Source organism: Gekko japonicus, unplaced genomic scaffold (genome assembly GCF_001447785.1).
Source record: "Gekko japonicus isolate JY-2015 unplaced genomic scaffold, Gekko_japonicus_V1.1 scaffold447, whole genome shotgun sequence".
NCBI lineage: Eukaryota > Metazoa > Chordata > Lepidosauria > Squamata > Gekkonidae > Gekko > Gekko japonicus.
Genome location: NW_015166435.1, coordinates 812,972 through 833,268, shown reverse-complemented (window position 1 = coordinate 833,268; position 20,297 = coordinate 812,972). Strand labels below are relative to the sequence as shown.

At 40.8% G+C, this 20,297-nt stretch overlaps 1 protein-coding gene across 1 annotated transcript in view; it reads right to left on the bottom strand.

Annotated features, from left to right (window-relative positions):
- LOC107111006 (neurexin-1) overlaps nt 1–20,297 on the bottom strand; it is a 736,478-nt gene that overhangs the window by 47,105 nt on the left and 669,076 nt on the right. The window contains exons 12-14 of the mRNA XM_015411887.1: nt 11,043–11,165; nt 6,462–6,843; nt 4,808–4,998 (exon numbers count right to left, since the gene is read on the bottom strand). Coding sequence (XP_015267373.1) covers nt 4,808–4,998; nt 6,462–6,843; nt 11,043–11,165 — 696 coding nt within the window. The remainder of the gene's footprint in view (nt 1–4,807; nt 4,999–6,461; nt 6,844–11,042; nt 11,166–20,297) is intronic.

Sequence of the window (20,297 nt, the reverse complement as noted above, 5' to 3'; positions counted from 1 at the left end):
TAATTGTTCTGATGTACTATTGTAACTAAGGAGCTTGTGTGAAACTGTATGATTCCGATTTTGTATGTTTGATGAAACCATTTAGTAAAGACAACATTTATTCTTAACTCTAGTGTGTTGTCTCACTCCCTGGGATACAGCGAGCGCTCCCCCTTCGACCATCTGACCTCTGTATAGACGGGTATAGAACTTACGCACAGCCACAACCACCCAATTTCCTTGGTAGATAACTTGGATTGGGTCTCCAGGAATTTCCTGGAGGAGTTGGCATAACAAAAAGCAGTCTAAAATGAAGGGGGAATTTCAACAGATTAAACTGCCAAGGGGTAGAAGGATTCAATTTTCTCTCCCCTGACTCCAGCTCACCCATGATCTGCCTCTTGCCTATGACCCGCAGAGCCGAATGCAACCTGCTCTGAACTTCACAAATGAAGAGTACAATGCAAATGTGATCAGTCTACAAGGGTCCCTGCCACACGGCAGGGAAAAGGATGCTCGAACTGTGGCTAATGTGAGCCGCAGCAAAGTTGAGACGGCGCGGCGGGATCTCACGGATCCCCCGAGCCGCGGCGCTGTCGCTCCCCAGCACGATCAGATGCCGGGGAGAAAGCGACGGTGGGGAGGGGAGCCTGGGGAACTGCGCATGCTCACACATGGACAGTTCGGCCAGGAGCCGGGAATGCGCCGGCGCAAGGACGTGCCGGCGATCCCACGGTCAGCGTTGCTGCGGCCCTTTGAAAAGAACCACCTTGGTAGGTGGTTCTTTTTTGGTGCGGAGTAGCGCTGGAAGGGCCAGATCAGGGACGGAGACGGTATGCTTCCCAGATGTTGCGGTGGGATTGCGCCCGTTTGCTCCGCCCCCGTTCCGTCCTGCTCCCAGCCCAAAAGGCCTCGTATGGACAGGACCAAGGTTATCTACTCCTGCGACCTTTGTCCCAACCAAACAGCAAATCTTCATACTACTGCTAGTTACTTTAACCATCTATGTTTGCTGTATACTGTACCCAACACGGGGGCACATCATTTTGAATCAGTACTGCCAAAACTGTCTTGGGAAATTCCTACAGATTTGAGGTCAGAGCCTGAGGAGGGCAGTATTTGGGGAGTGGAGGAAGCTTGGCAGAGATGTGATGCCCTCTAAGCTGTGGAGTCTTGTGAGCAAAAATTCTACTTTGTGAGCTACTGGCATTAACGTTGTGAGCGAGTGATTTGGCTACTGCATAAATTAGTTTGCTCTGGAGCCATCCTTCCTGAGCTAAGACAAAAATGTGTGAGGTGGAGGCTAAAAAACTGTGAGCTAGTTCACACTAACTCAGCTTAGAGGGAACTCTGGACTCCACCCTCTGAAGCTGCCATTTCCTTCAGAGGAACTGATCTCTGTAGTCTGCAGATAAACTGGAATTCCAAGAGAACTCCAAGTTCTGCCTGGAAGCTGGAAACCCTAGTCTGAATCTGCAGCCTCTTGAGTAAAACATACAATGTCTTCAGAGTGGCCTTACAAGGAGTAGGGAGTATTGTGAGCACTGGGTGCCAGAGTTTTCCATGTCTCTTCTCTAGAAAGTTGTTTTTAACCCTCCCACACATGTGAAGAAGGAGTTTCTTATTCTGACCCAGACTAACCACCCATCGCTCTTTCTGTATATTGGGGTGGGGCTGTCACTCAGTGGTAGAATGTCTGCTTTGCACGGGGAAGGTCCCAGATTAATTCCTCATCACCTTCAGTTAAAAAGGATCAGGTGATATAAACCATCTCTACCTGAGTCAATGGAAAGCCACTGCCAGTCAGAACCAATGCACTCTCTAAGCTGTGGGGTCTTGTGAGCAAAAATTCTACATTGTGAGCTACTGGCATTAAAGTTGTGAGTGAGTGATTTGGCTACTGCATAAATTAGTTTGCTCTGGAGCCATCCTTCCTGAGCTAAGGCAAAAATGTGTGAGCTGGTGGCTAAAAAACTGTGAGCTAGCTCACACTAACTCAGCTTAGAGGGAACACTGGTCAGAACACACAGTACTGACCTTGATTGACTGTCTTATTACAGCTTCGTGTGTGTATGAGTGCACAGTAAACCCTCAGGTATTATTAATCCTTTCCTAGCATAATTTTGAACCATTTTGCTGCTTAATTGGTAAACTATCTCCATAATAACTCAAGCCTAATCAGACTTCCTAGAAACGTACCGGTAGTGACAACCTTGCAAAGACTCAGATGAACCTTGAAAGGCAAATTTTGATACAAATACCATTACTTTGGTTACATACTAAAGACACTGCCCACAGTCATGAAGCTGCCACAACTGAAATGCCCTTTCACCATTTTCTTTACCAAGAAGGGCCCCAACCTGAACAAGTAATGATGGGCAAACTCCTCTCAGCCCAGTTTGGAACTCTATCTATCATTACAAACACCACTGAAGAATACATGGGGGGGGGGGATTCTCCGGAACCTTCAGGATCACCCTTTGCTTAGTTCTCTCTAAGCCACAATTTATAGATTAAAACTGCTTTTGAGCACATGCAGAATCATATTTTACATTCTGATCACTTTGTGGTGAAGCAATGTTTGATTTGTAGTATATTCAAGGGTTGCAACTATGCAACTATGTGTTTTTATAATTATAGGTAATTATAAATGTCTGCAGCTTCAGTGCTTTGAATCACAGCATTAAAGGAAAGAGGAAGACAGGGCACAGTAGCTTAATCCAACACAAGGTCCAAGGAATCCCCAATAGGTCGGGATACATTAACCCTACATTTCAAATACAGATGAGCCAGTGGCATTCTGTTCTGTCACAAGCATTTTCAATAATGTTAACTTTTAGATTCTGACTATCTCAAAATGCTATTGCTCATAATCAGCCAGGGTGTACAGAACACAACTGAACACAGCTTGTGATAGCAATTGATGTTTTCTGACATTAAAGCCAATGAAGTGAAGTACTACTTTTAGAGTTATGTTTTGATCACAATGGCAATTTATGGTGGCACAAACTCAAAAAACTTCTTACAAATGTGAAATAATTGCTAACTTCCACTTTTTATCATTAGCTCAGAAACTGGGTGGGTGGAAGCAAAACTAGAAATCATGGAATATTAATGTTTTATTCAAATACCCTAGTTTTTGCCAACTGGTGGAAGGTTCAGAAAACATACCATTTGACATATTAATAGAAGTTATTCTTAAGTGTTATGTACAGACGGGATGAAATGTTCAGTGTGAAGCTGAGCATCCTTCCTACTTGAAGGGTGTTGCTGGCACATGATGAAAGCAATTTGGAGCACTGGTTAGTGATTAGAGCATTACAAGGGGCGGACCCGCGATACTCGTGGGGGGGGGGACCTCCACACATGACCCCCCGCCACCTCTGAAGCGAGGCCGCTCAGGCCTCGCTGCTCTTTCCCCCCCGCTCTGTCACTTTTGGGGGGATTTAAGTATCCCCCGGTATTTTTTCTGTGTTTTTAGATTTTTGTGCACACCTGGGGACTGCCCCAAGTGTGCACAAAAATCTCCCTCCCTCCCAGGTGCCCCCGATGCGCAGATTTAGGTATCCGCACACAGGGGGCGCCTTTTTCTATTAGATATATAGATATAGTCATATGCATAATATATATAAGCAAAGCACAGTGTGTAAGAGGCCCATTACCTCTGGAACATGGATATGGGGTGGTTCTCATATTTGAATATGCCAAAGGCACAGATTTCTGTCCCTCACTTAATCCTGTTATTGTTGTATGGGGTGGTCCTATGGTCTATATAGAGTACAGCACATGGAATGTTGGCATCAGTGAAATCAGCAGGATAAAGTTATTTTAACTAATGTCTAAATTTCATCCAGGTTGTACCCATTACAGGATCACTAAGCAACCACTGAACACTGTGTTAGTTCACCACATCAGTGAATCCTCTCCCTTTATTTCTACAAATATTTCCCTTTCCCTGAAAAATGGCAAGAAATATGCCCACAGAGCATAAGAATGTTTGTTCTTTGTCAAATGGTTGAAGGACATTTCTTCACACAGAAAGAGAAGAGGTTGTTATCTGAAAAACACCTTTATGGGAAAGGTATCTTCCTCACACTGTGAACTCTCTGGAGCAGAGTCTGCAACAGGGGAGCATATTCCTTTCCCCCTCTCTTAAGGGTTCTCCTGGTAATCACTTCATTGTTAAAAAAAAGTAAAAAGAAATATACTTCTTATATCTGCCCTCAAAATTACACACACAATCTACCTCCTTTCGCTCAGGGACTTCAACAGCAGACAAAGCAGAGTCCAGAATTTTCCATACTGCAGCTCTTCTTGCTCTCCAGCTGTGGGGAAATCCCTTTAAACCCCTTTAAATCAGGATACCTTTAAATGCTGTAGCATATTTGGGACAATAATTTACCTCAGGGGATATGCTGCGTTCACTGCCGAAAGGGATATCCATAAATGGCCATGGCAACTCTGTGCATGGCTCTCAAGCAATGAGAAAACATAAACCAGAAGTAGCTGAAGTAGAGCCTAACTGTGAGTTTGTGTGACAGTGTCTTCGCACTGCTTGAAACAATGAGAGCCAATCCAGTCAAAGTAACACTTTTTGTCTCAGAACAATATTGTGCAGAAAGACCTCAAGTCAGAATGAATAACTGCTATTAATCAACTTACTTTTAGTTTCGCCTCTCAATCTCTATGACACCTTTGGTGAACCCTGCACAGTTTGCAAGCTTGCAAATTTTGTGCAGATGGAGGTGAAAGATAAATACGGTGTTATGTTCTTCACCAATATGAAGGATCCAGTAGAACTGTTTTGGTGCATAGTGCTGTCACTTACTTTTCAGATCTAGGTTTCTTGCTCCTGCTGTGCTCTGTGTTGTGATTTTTGTGTCAATCTTCACCGTATGGAGGTTATTGGTGTCCCGCGATATCATCACATTGTGCCACTGGTTGTCATTCAGAGGCTTGTTGGAACTTCCCTTGATCAGATTGGCACCGTTGCCCAGATCAAACACATAGTGTAAATACCTAAAAACAAGGAGCAAAAAAAAGAAAATAAAAAGCAAAGGCAAGCTTGGTGCTTTGAAAAGGAAGCTGAATGAAACAGTCACATTTTCATTTCTTTTTTAAAAACTTTATTTAGAGATAGTGGTAGTATGTATTTACATCTGTCTTGTTCCCATATAAAGCATGGGTAGTTAGTTTTCCTCACCCATGTGCTTTCCCCAAGCAAAAAACACTGATGTGACAAAGTATGTGGGGGAAACTGAATCTCCTCCCTTCTCCTCTTTGTGGTAAGTGAGGGAAATAGAGACTGTTTCCTTTGTTTCTTTGCTGCACTCCATTGCTTTAAATGCAATTTCCCAGCATCTAATTTCTGATAGGGAGGCTGAACTGGAGGAGGAGTACTTCACACAATGGAATGCAGCATGGTGACCTGATAGAGGGAAGGGCGCATGTCTCTTCATCAGATTGCTCTTTATAAAGAAACACTAGACAGGTTGCCTTCCCACCAACTCCTAGTTTATACCTATACAACAAGGATTCAAATAAAGTTTTTTTCCCTTAGAACAGCTGAATATTCAGAAAATCTTCACTTACTGCATTGTCAACCAAAGAATTCCTTTCTTACTTGTATCTGCAACAAGCAGTTTCTACAGTAGTTACCTAGGGTAACACTACCCAAAGACCCAAACATGTTGATAGGAGCCATATTCCAAAAGAGACAGAACTTCAGTCCCTTTAGGACATATGTACCCTACAGACTTATGTCTGTTATAGCTTAACTGCCATAGGTTAGTTTAAGTTCCCCAAAGAAACCTATAGAAATAATAATAGATTCTCTCTTCAAAGTTCGTATGCAGAACCAGGGGCAAGGGCTCCTAAACAAATTTGCACTGCAGATTATGCCCTACCACTTTCATCACATACACTTTTTCTCCATTAATCCAAAACTGGGATGGGAGAAGCTGCATGTGGGAGACTTGTTTAAGGTTTTTCAAGAAAGGGTTCAGCTCCAACATGAAAAATCACTTCAGACAGCAGATTCCAAAGAAGGCACCAATTTCCTGATTCAAATCAAAATGTGCTATTTAAAAATAGTGCTTTTCCATCCAGAGAAAGGGAACATTGTATTTAATTTTTGCTTTTCAGTGCTGAACTACCTCACTTTAACAAACCTTTAATATACTCTAATTTTTGTGCAATGTCAACTGAGACCTGATACATAGCCATTGCCTGGATTTTTTGGAAAGGAAAACCAAATTCTGCTTCTCCCTCATTGCCTCAAAGACATTCTTACTTTAAGTGTGCTCTAATATACCTCCCAGGTCATTTAGCTAGGATCTCAATACATCAGTACTCTTATATGTTGGCGTACAACAACCAGAGAGAGTGAGATATCTCTTCCTCAGCTCATACAGTTTACTATTCATTCTCCCAATTTTCAAACCCAACTGTCTGCTTTGATTGTATTTCAGCTGTATACATACCCTTTCACTAACTCAACCACGATAAAGTCGTTCCCATCCCCACTGTTGTAGAGTATTAACCCATCGAATGATGTTGTTTTGAACTGGAAAAACAGGTGCATAGAGGTGTAGGCTTGCAATGTGGCAAGAGCGACGTAGCTGGCTTTCGTCTTAAAGGTGACTGGATCAGCTATGATGTTCCTGAAGCCAAACCGGGCATTTAGTTCACAGTAATCAATGTCCCCGTTTTTACACAAGTCAATGTATGCCATGCCATTAAAAGTGAGGCTTTGCAGATGGCCAATGAAGTTGGAAGGGACCGAGGACAAATAACGGCGTTCTGTTATGATTCCCGTCTCTATATTATGAAATTCCAGTCTTGTGTGATCCCCAGCCATTTGACCTTAAAAAGAAAATGAGTTTGGGGGAAGTTAATGTTGGAGACAAAAAGTTAGAACTGGTTCAAATACTCGCTTATACAAGTTTGTTCAACCCTTACGCCTGTACTGCTCGTGTTTTCATGTAAGAGGGCAGTGAAAGCTCCAGGAAAGGAGCCAATGGTGTCCTCAGGGCCTGTGGACCCAGAGTAAGGTGCACTTATTATTATTTATTTGGAACATTCATATACCACTTTTATATTGAAATTATGCTCCAAGTAGATTACAAAAAAATTAAACCTTCAAAATAGTAATGCATGATAAAGGCAACATGACAATAAACGAAGACACAGAACTATCACATAGAAGTCAGCAATAAAAATCAGAAACCCATCATTTAAGGGAAATCTCAGTTAACTCAGAAAGCACCCCGAATTCCTAAAATTGTGAGGCATGATACATGAAGGACCATCTCCTCCGCTACTACCCAGGTTGCTAGTTGATATCTTCCTCTCAAGCCCTGCTCTCTTCAGAGGTGAGGCAGATAGAAATTGAAACAGGGCATTTTCTGTGGTGGCACATTTGGAACACCCTCCTCTTTGAGGCTCACTTGGCACCTACTTTATTTTAGGTGCCACAGTAAAACATGTCTTTTTTTTACACAGACTTTTAATTAGGGGGTTATTTTACCAGCTTTTTAATGGACTGTTTTTATGCAGCATTTGTCTAATAACTCATGTTTTTAATAGCTTGTTTCCCCCACTGAAAGCCTCCTCAAGCAGCACTCTGAAAGTATAGCATAGAAATATTCTAAATAAAAGCCCTTAAAGGACATTAAATGTCCAGTGAAAGATGAAAGTCTTAATCAGCTTTCTAAAGCAGAAAACAGTTGACCCAGCAGGGCTTTCTGCAGAAGAGAGCACCACAAATTTAGACGTGTCTACTGAAAATGCCCTGCCTCCAAGAGATGATCACTGAACTTCTTTATTTTGGAACACAAAGCAGAGCTTGAGTGGCCAAATGTAGAGCGAATAGGAGAGGAGAGAGAACTAAATTAAAAAATGGGTTTGGGAGCAAGATTGAATGTGGGTTATGTATCTGTACAGATTGATGCTTGCTGGTCTTAACAACTCAAGCATGGGCACCAGGCTTCCAACTTCTAGAGTCTTCATCTTTGCCTATCCTTCCTCTACACTTGTCCCCTGTCAATCTAAACTGACTACTTCACATCACCTGAATTATACCCTCAGCATTCCAAGCCATGAAGATAATAAATCTGGTTACAGAATTAACCAATGTCCCCCCCCAGCTGCTTTTTAAGGAAGTTTAAATTCATGTAACTGCGGCTATATGCTGGTTTCCTTTTCAATGGTTCTGCTCTGAGCTGTTGTGCAGATGAGAAAATGCTTGCTGAACTCTCTTGGTGGTGTTTTTTGCAATTATATTTAAGTGCACACTTGGAAGTAAGAATAGAAAAATTACAGGTGTTATTATAGCATTTTTTGTCTAATCAATTCTGAACCTGCTTTTCATTAAAAAAAAAGAATGTCATTATATGAACATAATAGCACTAAGGCATGTGGAGGGGAGTTTTTGTGAAATACTTGTCAGTGATGAAATGTGCCTCCCCCTTTAGAAACCAGGGGTGGGCACTCTGAAGGGAGGTGGACATGTTTTCTCATTCAACGTGAGGAAACTGCTGATCGAGGAAGCATTTCCCTCACTCTCAGTTGGCTTTGTGACATCACAATATAGCCAAATCTGATTGGCTATGCGGAACTGTGATCACTAAGATGCAGGGCTGCTTTTTTTTTTTTAATGGCTCTGACACAGAAACCAATCAGGGAATAGAGAATGAAATGATTACATGTGAATGGAAGATGATGGGAACACTTCCCCTTGCAAAGCACTATATTCACCTTGATGGGCAAACATTCAGTGCTGAACTACTCTATAGTTTAAATTCAACTGAGGAAGAAACTTAAAAAAAATTATGGAGCAGCCATCCTCAAGAAAAGTTTCCAAATGATATACTGGACACAGACTACACACAGGGGCAGAGTAGGAGACTAAAACAGTTCTGGAAAAGGGCCCCTCCCCCACCATGTCCCCTTCACCAGATATTGCTGTCTAGATAGAAAAGCCATGCTCCTCCTTCATGACCACTTCACAGCCAGTCCAGCAGAATAAATCCACACACACACAGGGCCAATGGGGAGAAACTGAGTGTCATCGTGTTCTTCCTCACCATCCCTACCACAGGGCAACAGCTCACCAGGATTTCTCCTGGTAAGGTAAATGGCCAATCCACTCCAACTGCAAATAAGCCTAGTATAGCTGCCAAGGACCTTTCAGTCTGATACGGACATTTCAATCTGATCACCTGGAACCTTAAAATATCATCTACACGTGAAGTTACCGCACTTTGTTTCATCACAGTAGCTAAAAAAAAAAAGGTCTGCCATGATTAAGTACATTGCAGTGATTGTGTTGATAAGCCCCACATGGAAGTGCTGTTTCATATAATCAGCAGCTTCTTGCAATCTTGCTCAGGCTTCCAGCATGCTTGTGACCCCATTTCTTCCAGCAGGCTACTACATGGGAGACACCAAGTACTTGAATTAGGTTATAGTCTTCCAAAATGTGGAATTTTAATTTTTTTTTCTCCTTCATGATTTAATATCCTGGGTACATCTGGGAGATTATGCTTGAGGGTGACAGAATTAGAATTGAAGAGCAATAACAGAACAGGATTATGCAAACATCATGCATATCTTGGACACTTGTAACAAATGGAATTCCACTATTAAGGCACCTAAACATGGAACCACATGTTACAAGGAAGACATTGAGTTCCCAGTCACATTTTTGGATTGTAAAAATAATCCAGTGGAGCAAATGCAGGGGTGGGCAGTGGCGTATAATCTCTCCCGCAATCTCCTTCTCTCTACTAGTGTTGTGTCTATCTATTTTTTGGAGGTGGGTCTTTACTATGCGAAAATTCTCTGCTAAAACTGAGAGTATTTCTGCATCAGTATTTTGGTATTCAAACCATGTTTGACAGACTAAAACCTAACTCAGTATGCTAGAATTTCAAGTAGCATTCAATCACAGCTTCTAAATATTTATTCTTTAGTATTTCCCAGAAAGGGGAGAATCAGATGAATCTGGGTTTCGGTTATTACACATTCTGAACCTCATCTAAAGCCTACAAAAATGCTACAATGTTATTTAGCTGTTTGACATAAATGGCAGGTTTTAAAAATATCTTTGTTATATACAGATTAAGGGGGAACAGTAATGGCAAGCTACTTTTTGTGTTCCTTGATTTATTCAGTAGTCTGCATTTTTTCTCTCATATGAATGGTTCTACAGTCTGCCTAACACAAGGACTAACGTGGGCAAAGGTTCTTCCATGTCTAAGTATGCAGACACTTTTCCGTCTACTTTTTAAGCAATTTCACCTAGATTTATAGAAACAACTTGTGGTGGACATTTGATGAATCACCTTTTAGAATTCTGGAGAATGCTTTGGAGGTCTCCAGGCTTTGGAGGATACTGAAAGCACTGCTTCACTAAACACAAGTCTAGGCCACAGAGGACATGTCAATATGGGGTAATGATTTCAGTGACCCATCTTGGTCCACCAGGCCCGGGCTTGAGTTCAGCAATATTGTCAACAGGCCTGTGCGCAGGTTTGGTGATACCAACATGGCAGTGCTGCAGAAGGAAGAATGCCATTAAATGGTATCATATAACTTCTGTTAGCACAAATCATGTATAATGCAGGGCTTTGTTTGGAAACTACTCAGACCTACCACATCCATTCAATATGTCCAGATTACTTACAGTCAGGACTTGAAGATGTTTGTTCATCCTTAGTGACTTTAAAGCCACAAACCAGGAACTGGAAGGGGGGGGGTCATTATGCAAACATTATCTCTCATTGTCTGAGACAGGTTTATGGTCTCTGATTGTTCAGTTCCTTAGACTATCTGACTCTAACTCTGGCCCTCTTTAGTATTTGTTCAGTTCAGCCAATAGGAACCACAATAGCCCTAGCTTAGTCAATGGCAGAAAGAGATCCTTCTGGCCAATCAGCCCCTCTATGATGTGTAGGCAGGTCACCCAATCACTGTCTTTATTATGTCCACCACAAAAATCACTGTGTTGCAGTACATATTGAATGAAGATCAGAGAAGTCAAGATTCATGATTATTATTACCTGTCATGGCTTGCTGGTCATCCACCATTAACTTTAAGCTTTTTCCTCGCCGAACCACACGTACTGTGTGCCACTCATTGTCATTGAGGTTATAGCCAGCAAAAAGGGTTTCTGGACCTTTGCCTGTAGGGTATGCCAAACAGTTATTATGGAATCTTTAACTCAGTCAACATGTGAACCTCACAGAGAGAGAAAGAAAGAAAGAGAGAGAGACAGAGAGAAACAGAAGAGAGAAACTGGCTGGAACAAACATTTAATATATATAGATATATAGAAAGACACAACAAGCTGGAAGAATATCAAAGGATATGCAAGCTTCAAATTATAAGTACATTATCTTACAACATTCATGGAATATATTTTAAAATTAGCAAAGTTGGCAAACTGGCATTTCATAAATGGGCACAGTCAATACAGAAGTAGAGTTATATATAGCAAAGGTTTGTGTAGGCTGCACCTGTTCGGACAAAGGTGTTAAACTGGTACTAAGAAATTAACTCTGTTCTGGAGATGAATATTTGTAGTCCTCCACCCAAGGTGGTGTGAGAGAGAAACACCATTGTTCATGGTGCGTTCACGCAGACATTCTGCTGCATTAATAAAAGTTGCTTAATTAAAACCATGCTGGTTATTTAATGAAATCTTATGACCATCCTTTCAATATGCTCCAGTCATAATATCTGAATGAAGAGGACTGTAGGAGGCTTGCAAATGGGTCATAAATCTATCAGTACAGCTCTGACTTCTAGATAAGGGGAGTCATTCTGCTTTCTGTATAGCTGAGAGGCTAGTGATATGCCAGGCATGAAGCAAAGCACCAGGGCATTGTTGCACAGAAATTGGAGGCTCTCTAGTTTTTTCACTGGGTATACCGCATCCAGGTTCTCATGCATACTATAGCTTTGTTCATACATTAGGATGAATGCATATATATCCAGGTACATGCACACATCTATTGAAAGAAAAGGCCAATATGCAGTTACTTAAGAAAATAAGACTAGGGAAGAGTGTTTAAATTAATGTTGGGTTTAAAGCACACAATCAGCTGTACATGTGTTGAATGTAACATGAATTTCTTTTCAGTCATTACATTTTATCATGTATATGGGGAAAAGGTGCTCAATTTAACCCTCAAAATATGTGTGAACAGCATTTTGTCTGCAAAGGGCCATAAACATATTTTCAGCCTTGATACATGTGTACCAAAACCCTGATTTTCCAGGGTTCTTGATTACATGTACTGAAGTTGAAAATATGTGCATGGGAGGATTTGATGTAGTGCATTCTCTTTTCATACATGTGGTAAAATACGATTGAGAGGGGCTTGATAATTACTCAATATGTTTATGCAGTAAAAAATCAAGTGAACGCCTCTCACAGATTGTTCACTGTAATGTGTGAGCAAAGCCTATGCCTACCAAGAATAGAAATGCAGGACACTATTTATTTATTTATTTATTTGTTGGCTCACTCAAATTTTATATCACTTTTCAGTCTGGACCAGGACAATAAAGGTGTTCACTGGTGCCTTGAGAGGGAGTGTGGAGGCCAGAAAGCAAGCTGGGCAGGGGCATGAAGAAGGGAGGATGTTGGGCTGGCCTCCTTCTTCCTTTCTCCGCCTCTTACTTGCCTATTATGGAGGGGTGGTGTCACCATCAGGCCGCCACTGCTGAGTGGCATCAGAGGAGGCAGAAGGAAAGTAGATAAATAGATTGTCCAAGGTTCCACTTTGTAGTCTCATAACTTACAACCTGTCTGCACACAGATCCTGCTGGTTGTAAACAAGGTGTGAATTCAAGATCAGGTGGAAGCATTTACATAACCTGCAGCAAATAATCCAGGCATCAATCAAACTGTGAGGCAAGTTTCTAGTTCCCATACTTGTAGACAAAATCTTTGAGAAATGTGACTTTTTGATGTATTCTTAACTGTGAGTTTGCATCCTCTTTCAATTTCACTGGAACTCTGAATGCACCAAAGAGACTATTTTGTCATGTTCAGAATCAGAATATGCATGTAGTCTTAAATGGGAATACATTCATTTCATTTTAATTAAGCAGCAAGTATAACACTAAGCTCAGTACTTGGTCAGCTTGCATAGAGGCACCATGTTTATTGCCCCCATCCTGGAGAGGGAGCTATGTGTGGAAGCGGGATTTCATTTATGCCCCTGATGCAAATACAGCATGGTTTTGGATACACCTCTGTACTGCAATGTTTTTTTCAGGCTCTGTTGAAAAGGCTGGCCGGCCCTTTTGATACAGATTGGGATACACGCCTAATATCACACATCTACAGCTGTATCTGAGCTGAAAGGTGATAGGAACACCAGAGCTGAAAATTAATTTGGGGGCCTCTAAATTCGTTCCTAGCTGCTATAGTCCACATTAAGTTGTCATTTTAGACTCATACTATCTTTATTAACTGTTAATTCATTAGAATGCACTGACCTTTTTACCCTGTATCCAGGAAAGATCACGCTGAATCATTTTAGAAATGAATGTAAGTCTTTCCTTTGTGCTTCAAAAAGAACTTGTGGGATCTTATGGAAACCATATAGGAGCTATATGAATAAAAATCCAAACAGATTATACTATTTGATGTATATCATGGCATCTGAGCAAATTATCAAAGATAAGGGCTTTTTTTCTTGAGGAACATGCCAGAACAGAGTTCTGGAACCTCTTCAACAAAATTCTTTTTAAAATGTTTGTAATTTCGTAAGTTTTCAATATATAGATTAGGATTGCCAGGTTTTACCTTTCATCTAGTGGGGGACTCCTGGCTTCTCGTCAGGACAATTCTACCATGTGTGAAGTGCACAAGGTGTGATGGCACCACCGCTAGGGCTGTCATAAGGTGATGCTCTAGCGTTCAGGGCAAAAACTCTATGGTAACCGTAGAGTTCACCCCAGAGCCACACAACGACCCCAGCATGATGACCCAGCATGATGACCCTTTGCCTTTCCAGAATGTGCAATGTGCACAGGGTAGAAATATAATACAATTGATGATTTGCACAGATGGAGCTTCATTTGTTACAGAAGAGCAAAAAAACCCAACACCCAACAACCAGAACAAAACAAAAAAGCATGCCTTGATTAAAATTTGGTAGTACCACCTGGGATCACATAAAATTGCTTCAAGGGCCAAATCTGGCCTATAAATTGCCATCTGGCCATCCCTGTGCTACAGAATATAATTCTTTGTATGGCAGCCAAAGCTTCCTTGCTGAAATTAAAAAGAAAAGAAAAGGGGGAAAAAACAGAAAAGAAAATTAGGACACTGGTCTATTTTAAAGAGACCTATGAAATAGTGCTATATTGAGTGGTGTGTTAATTGAAAACCCACACTTTTTAAAGAATATGTTTTCTTCCATTCCTGAATCTTGCGCTGACCATACCCTCTAGGAATTGTTATTCTGCAAACACTTACAATGGGGCTATGGTACACATATGTCTTGTCAGAACCCCAATACATTTTGGCTTCATTAAAATGAATAGAACTAAAATACTTCAGTGGCACAAGAACGAACTCAACCAGTATACTGTCAGTTAACACTGCCATGGTGCTGGAATGTGTGGAGGGGGAAACCACCTTACTCTGCCTACTACGCACAGAGTTTCACTGTCTGGGCATTATCGGCTTTCTTAGCCTTGGGATGTTCCAGCTGCTGTCGGCTTTGGCTGGGAACCAACGGCTTTTGGCTTTTTGCCCGCTTTCTTCCCCCCCGCGCACCAACTTTGCTTATTGGCTTCAGCTTGTAAGGTTTGATCCTAGTATAATTCAGGGTGCCATACTGTTCCCGGGCATTCCTGCAAAGCCCTGAAACATTCAGCAATTTAAATGAATCCCCCTCAGCGCAAAGAACTGAATTACCACCCAAATCCTAGTAAAACCTTTCTAAATTAGATTTCCTTCTCTTATACAAGAGAATAATGTCCTATTCCCATATTATCCTAACAAAGTGGCATTTTTTTGTAATTTGAACCACCCCTGAGGGCCTTCTCTCTGGAAAGTCTTACGATCCTATAGGAAAGACCCTGGTGATGCTTTCTTGACCTTGGGATGTTCCAGCTGCTGTTGGCTTTTGCTGGGAACCAACAGCTTTCTGCTTTTTGCCCGCTTTCTTTCCCCGCCCACGCGAACTTTGCTTAGTGGCTTCAGCTTGTAAGGGGGGGTGTTTGATCCTAGTGTAAGTCAAGGTGCCATACTGTTCCTGGTCATTCCTGACACAAGCAGTATACGTGTCATAGTCCTGGTATACCAATAAACAGAATTCTTCTTATGAAGCACTGTGTAGTGTGACCTGACTATCGAACCCTGACCTATATTACCCTTCTGTAGCACTGAAGCTAAAATAGCTATTTCATAACACACGTACTCCATGCAGTTATATATACAGTATTCCACTAATACCAGCCATGCCTTCTTATTTGCCTGGAGGAATGCTGTTCCCTGGCTTACACAGGAAAACTTCATTTCAACAAGACTAAAGATTTACAGAGTGAGAGGCACAAATAATTCAGTTTCTACTTTACAGACCAATAAACAGCACTATCCTAAGTAGAATTAGGTCCTTCTAAGTCCATTAAAGTCAATGGTCTCAGAAGGGTATATCTCTGCTTGGGATGGCACTTAGTAGAAACACACATAAACATAAATCCAGAAATTTCAGTCAACCAAATTATAGCTCAGAAACAGATACATTATAATGTGCACGATTAACTGGATTCTATGACTCCTTCTCCTAACAGATGATTTTCTCCTCCGAAAAGCAACCTTTACTTAGTGGCAGAAAGTTATTGGCAGCAACCCAATATGTAAAATTTTACTAGATATTTACAGCCAATATTTGGATGATTATTTCAAACTAAAAAGCAAAATGCAGGTCCTCTCCATATCGACAGTCTACCTATTCCATCTGAGCTACTGTTCCTGTCCAGCAAGCTCTCTGATCTACACAAGCTTTCCCACCACATCACACCTCTCCTGAGGAATGAAGGATCTTGCTAAGCATCTATATTTCCCATTGACTCCTTGTTCCCTTGTTAACCTGCTTATCCTAGGGCATAGTGGATAGAAGGGAAGATACTGCTTGTGAGGTATTGTAGACAGAAGTGGATAAAATCAATCAGTTAGGCTATGAATAGAGCTGGTTAGTTTATGGAAGGAGGAAAGTCTGGTGAAAGATCCACCACTACATTGCAGAGATTAACTTCACTGTCTCAAGTTCTTCTCTACAACCATGGGAACTGATGTTCTTACAATTCTGATGTGTACTCTGGATTTTACCCTTCCAGTAAAGCCAAGATTATTTATTCAGTCATTTTGCCCTAACTTCATCCAAACTTATAATATCTGATTAAAGAATTGTCTTCAAATGACACAGCACATGAGAATGTTCTTACTGGCGACCTTTGTTACTAGTATATCTTAAACAAATACCCTAATAAGCCACACTGTGACTCAAGTCATATTAAAAAAAAAAATTCTGATGGGGTTTAACACTAAAGTACATCTTACATATTTTGTAATAGCATGGGAAGGTAAACAATTAAAAACTAATTTTATATGTTTGCAATATACTTGAATTATTTTTAAAAAAGCCTTTCTCAGTTTGTACTTGGGCCTTGTTTCAATAATATAAACTTTAAAAAACCACACAATATTGATTTTGATGCCTGCTACTTTGCCTTCTCATTATTGATGAAGATTTTGAACCAACTTGAAAGATCAAGAATGGATGTCCTTGAAGGATCCAGAGTGCTATGGTTCTTTTCAGACAGGAAGTGCAATCTGCAGAATTTCTTGTTAAAGTAGCAGAATAGAGAATTATACTGGGAAAGCAACTGCCACACAGGAAGACTGATTGTTCTGACACAGAATATTTCCTTAAGTTCTCTGGCTGTAAATTTTGAGAAAGCAAGCACTTTGGAATATAGGAAAAACATAAAGAGCTTGCTTTCTATAAAAATCTAATATTTGAAAGAGGAGGGTTCTATGAGGCCTTTCCCTTGATTTGCTGGTTCTCTATATGACCTAAAGAAGAATAACCTATTGGTAAACTAATGGGATATGTTTTTCTAAATGCTTAGATCCATCCTCAGGGCCCTGTAATTCTGGAACAGATATAGAAGATCTAAACATGTAGAAGGGAAAGGACAAGTAGTAAAATCTTAGAAGGCCTGATGTCTGTTTCTCCTGGATTCAAGAATGCCTGTATCATGAAAATCTATCAAGGAACAGAGACAATGGGCTACTTCTCAAATCATAACTCCATACACACAGATCTTCAGATGTGTAGTGTATGAAAAGCTGGACATTTTGTGGTAAGAGATTTTTGGGGTTTTTTTTACATGCTATAAATTCTTGGATCACAAGCCATCCTTTTGCTTCCATACTTGTTTATCGGGCTGAGAAATGGGTCTATTCTGGGCATTTTCACATTATTAAAAATATAAACTTCTCCAGCCAAAGTATGGCTCTGCGTGGATAAAACTGTAACTGAAGAATCAGATTTATCATAATGTTTTGACTGTGTCAATTTATGCCATGCCATCACCATTCCAAAAGCATATATAACATCAACATATTATTACTATTAAAGCTAACAATACCATTCATACAGATTGATTGTCACAATTGTATGTTAAGAAGATAGGAACATGGGAAACAAAAACTAGCAAAGCAGGTCTAAACTTCTCGTTTAGTAACATTTCATCTCTGAATATTAAAGCGTTAAGAGACTGAGGAAAAATATCTATATTCCAAAAAGAAGAAATATGGACTGTGAATTTATGTTAAAATCAACAACCTCCCTCTGATTTGCAGGTGTCTTCATACCATGTAATAACTAACCCTTTAGCTTCTCGTTTGGAATTAATTTGCTTATTTTAATAGCACACACACACAAAAAGGAATACAAAAAAATTGTGCTTTTGTAAGACAGCACAATTTTTTTTTTGTTTATAAGATTAAAAATGGTTACTCTGCCTCTATTCAAAATATAAGTTGATGTGGATACACAGAGAATTTGGAGAATTCTGCTCATTCTTACAGGGCTTTGCATCTGTAGGAACCAAATACCCTAATGACAGGTTTTGTTTTTGGGTTGTTTTTTTTATTTGTGTGGGAGGGTTCATTTTTCTTACCTGTTAAAGGATCCTTTAACAACCTGATCCTTTACTGAGAAATACAATATTCCCATTAACTAGCTTTTAATTTACTAAAATATGATCTCTAATTACATACTTGAAAACTTTAAGTCAGGGGTGTCAAACTTATTTGTTATGAGGGCCGGATTTGACATAAATGAGACCTTGTTGGGCCGGGCCATGTGTGTCATAAAATGTAATGTCAGGTAGTGGAGATATAACATTTATAAAGGACACAAACACAAAGGGTTTGTTTTAACTTAAAATAAAAACATGCTTGAAACATTAGTACTCTTGCAATATTTTGTTTATTTAACAGTGTCTGATAACTGACACCTCTTGCTCTGAATTATTTCATCAAAATGTCTGTGCTGTTGCAATCTTAGGCTGTTCAGGTGTGTATCTGTAAACTGCAAACCTATGATGATGCAGCAGCAGCAGCAGAACTGGAAGAAGCAGCAGAAGCCGGCCAGTTCCACTGCAGGCCTGATAGAAGTCCTCCAGGGGCCTCATCTGGCCCCCGGGCCACATGTTTGATACCCCTGCTTTAAGTGATAGCCTAACTAATGTATTTATTAGAACAGCCACATGATCAGATTAACAGGTTGTTACTGTTCAATTTCTTTCCATTATCTTTATTGTTTCCTTTGCCTCATCAATCCTTCCTATTTTTGGTTAAAAGCTGGACATCTCAGAGCCACACTTCAGAATAGTTACCTCAGTACCTGCATGAGTAGCGATCAAGAACACACACACACACACACACACACACACAGACGGTTTAATACAGAACAGCTACAGAGGAAAGTAGCACACGAGGACTTCTAAATTGTTCTTCTTTGAGGAAGTAGTATGGCCCTTCAGGGAAGGCTCAGTGCTAGAGTACCAGTGTTGTCAGAATAAGATCTCAGCTTCAGTTCCTGACATCTCTAGTTAAAATATCTCAGGTAGCAGGTGTTGGGAAAGATCTTTGTCTGCTTGAAGCTCTGTGGAATCATTGCCAGTCATGTCAGACAACAGTGAGCTATACAAGCCAATGATTTGACTCAGTGCAAGGTCACTCCATATGGTCAAGCTATTTCACAAACAGCAAAAGTATACAATATTAGAGCCAAACCAGTTTTGACTTTAGAAGAAGAAGAAGAGATTGGACATATACCCCGCCCTTCACTACCCAAAGGAGTCTCAGAGTAGCTTACAATCTCTTTCCCCTCCCCACAACAGACACCCTGTGAGGTATGTGGGGCTGAGAGAGCTCTTGACAGAAACTGCTCTTTTTCAAGAACAGCTGTGCCAGAACTATGGCTTGCCCAAGGTCATCCAGGAGGTGCAAGTAGAGGAGTGGGGAATCAAACCCGGTTCTCCCAGATTAGAATCCACGTACTGAACTGGCTCTGAAATTCCAGCAGGGTAGTTAGTTCTCTCAAACAGAGCACATGTGGCAGAGCATACTTATACTAACCATTCAGACCAGGAGCTTGCTTCACTTTGGTTTTAATACCCTACTGGAATTTCAGTGTGGTTGTCATTTAAGGCTTGGTGGGGGAGGTTTTGGTAAATCTCATAAAAAGGGTAAAATGGTTGCTCTTGGATAGAATTATAGAGTTGGAAGGGGCCATACAGACAATCTAGTCCAACCCACTGCCCAATGCAGGACCAGCCTAAAGCATCTCTGACAAATATTCATCCAGCCTCTTCTTGAAAGCTGCCAGTGAAGGGGAGCTAACCACCTCTCTAGGCAGCTGATTCCACCTTTGAACCACTCTGACTGTGAAAAGGTTTTTCCTAATATCCAGCTGATACCTTTCTACATGAAATTTAAACCTATTGCTTCGTGTCCTATCCTCTGCTGCCAACTGGAACAGCTCCTTGCCCTCCTCCAAATGACAGCCTTTCAAATATTTAAAGAGAGCAATCATGTCCCCCCTCAATCTCCTCTTCTCCAAACTAAACATTCCCAGGGCTCTTAGCCTTTCCTCATAGGGCTCAGTCTCCAGACCCCTGATCATCCTCGTCACTCTCTTCTGCACCCTCTCGATTTTGTCCACATCCTTTTTGAAGTGAGGCCTCCAGAACTGCACACAGTACTCAAGATGTG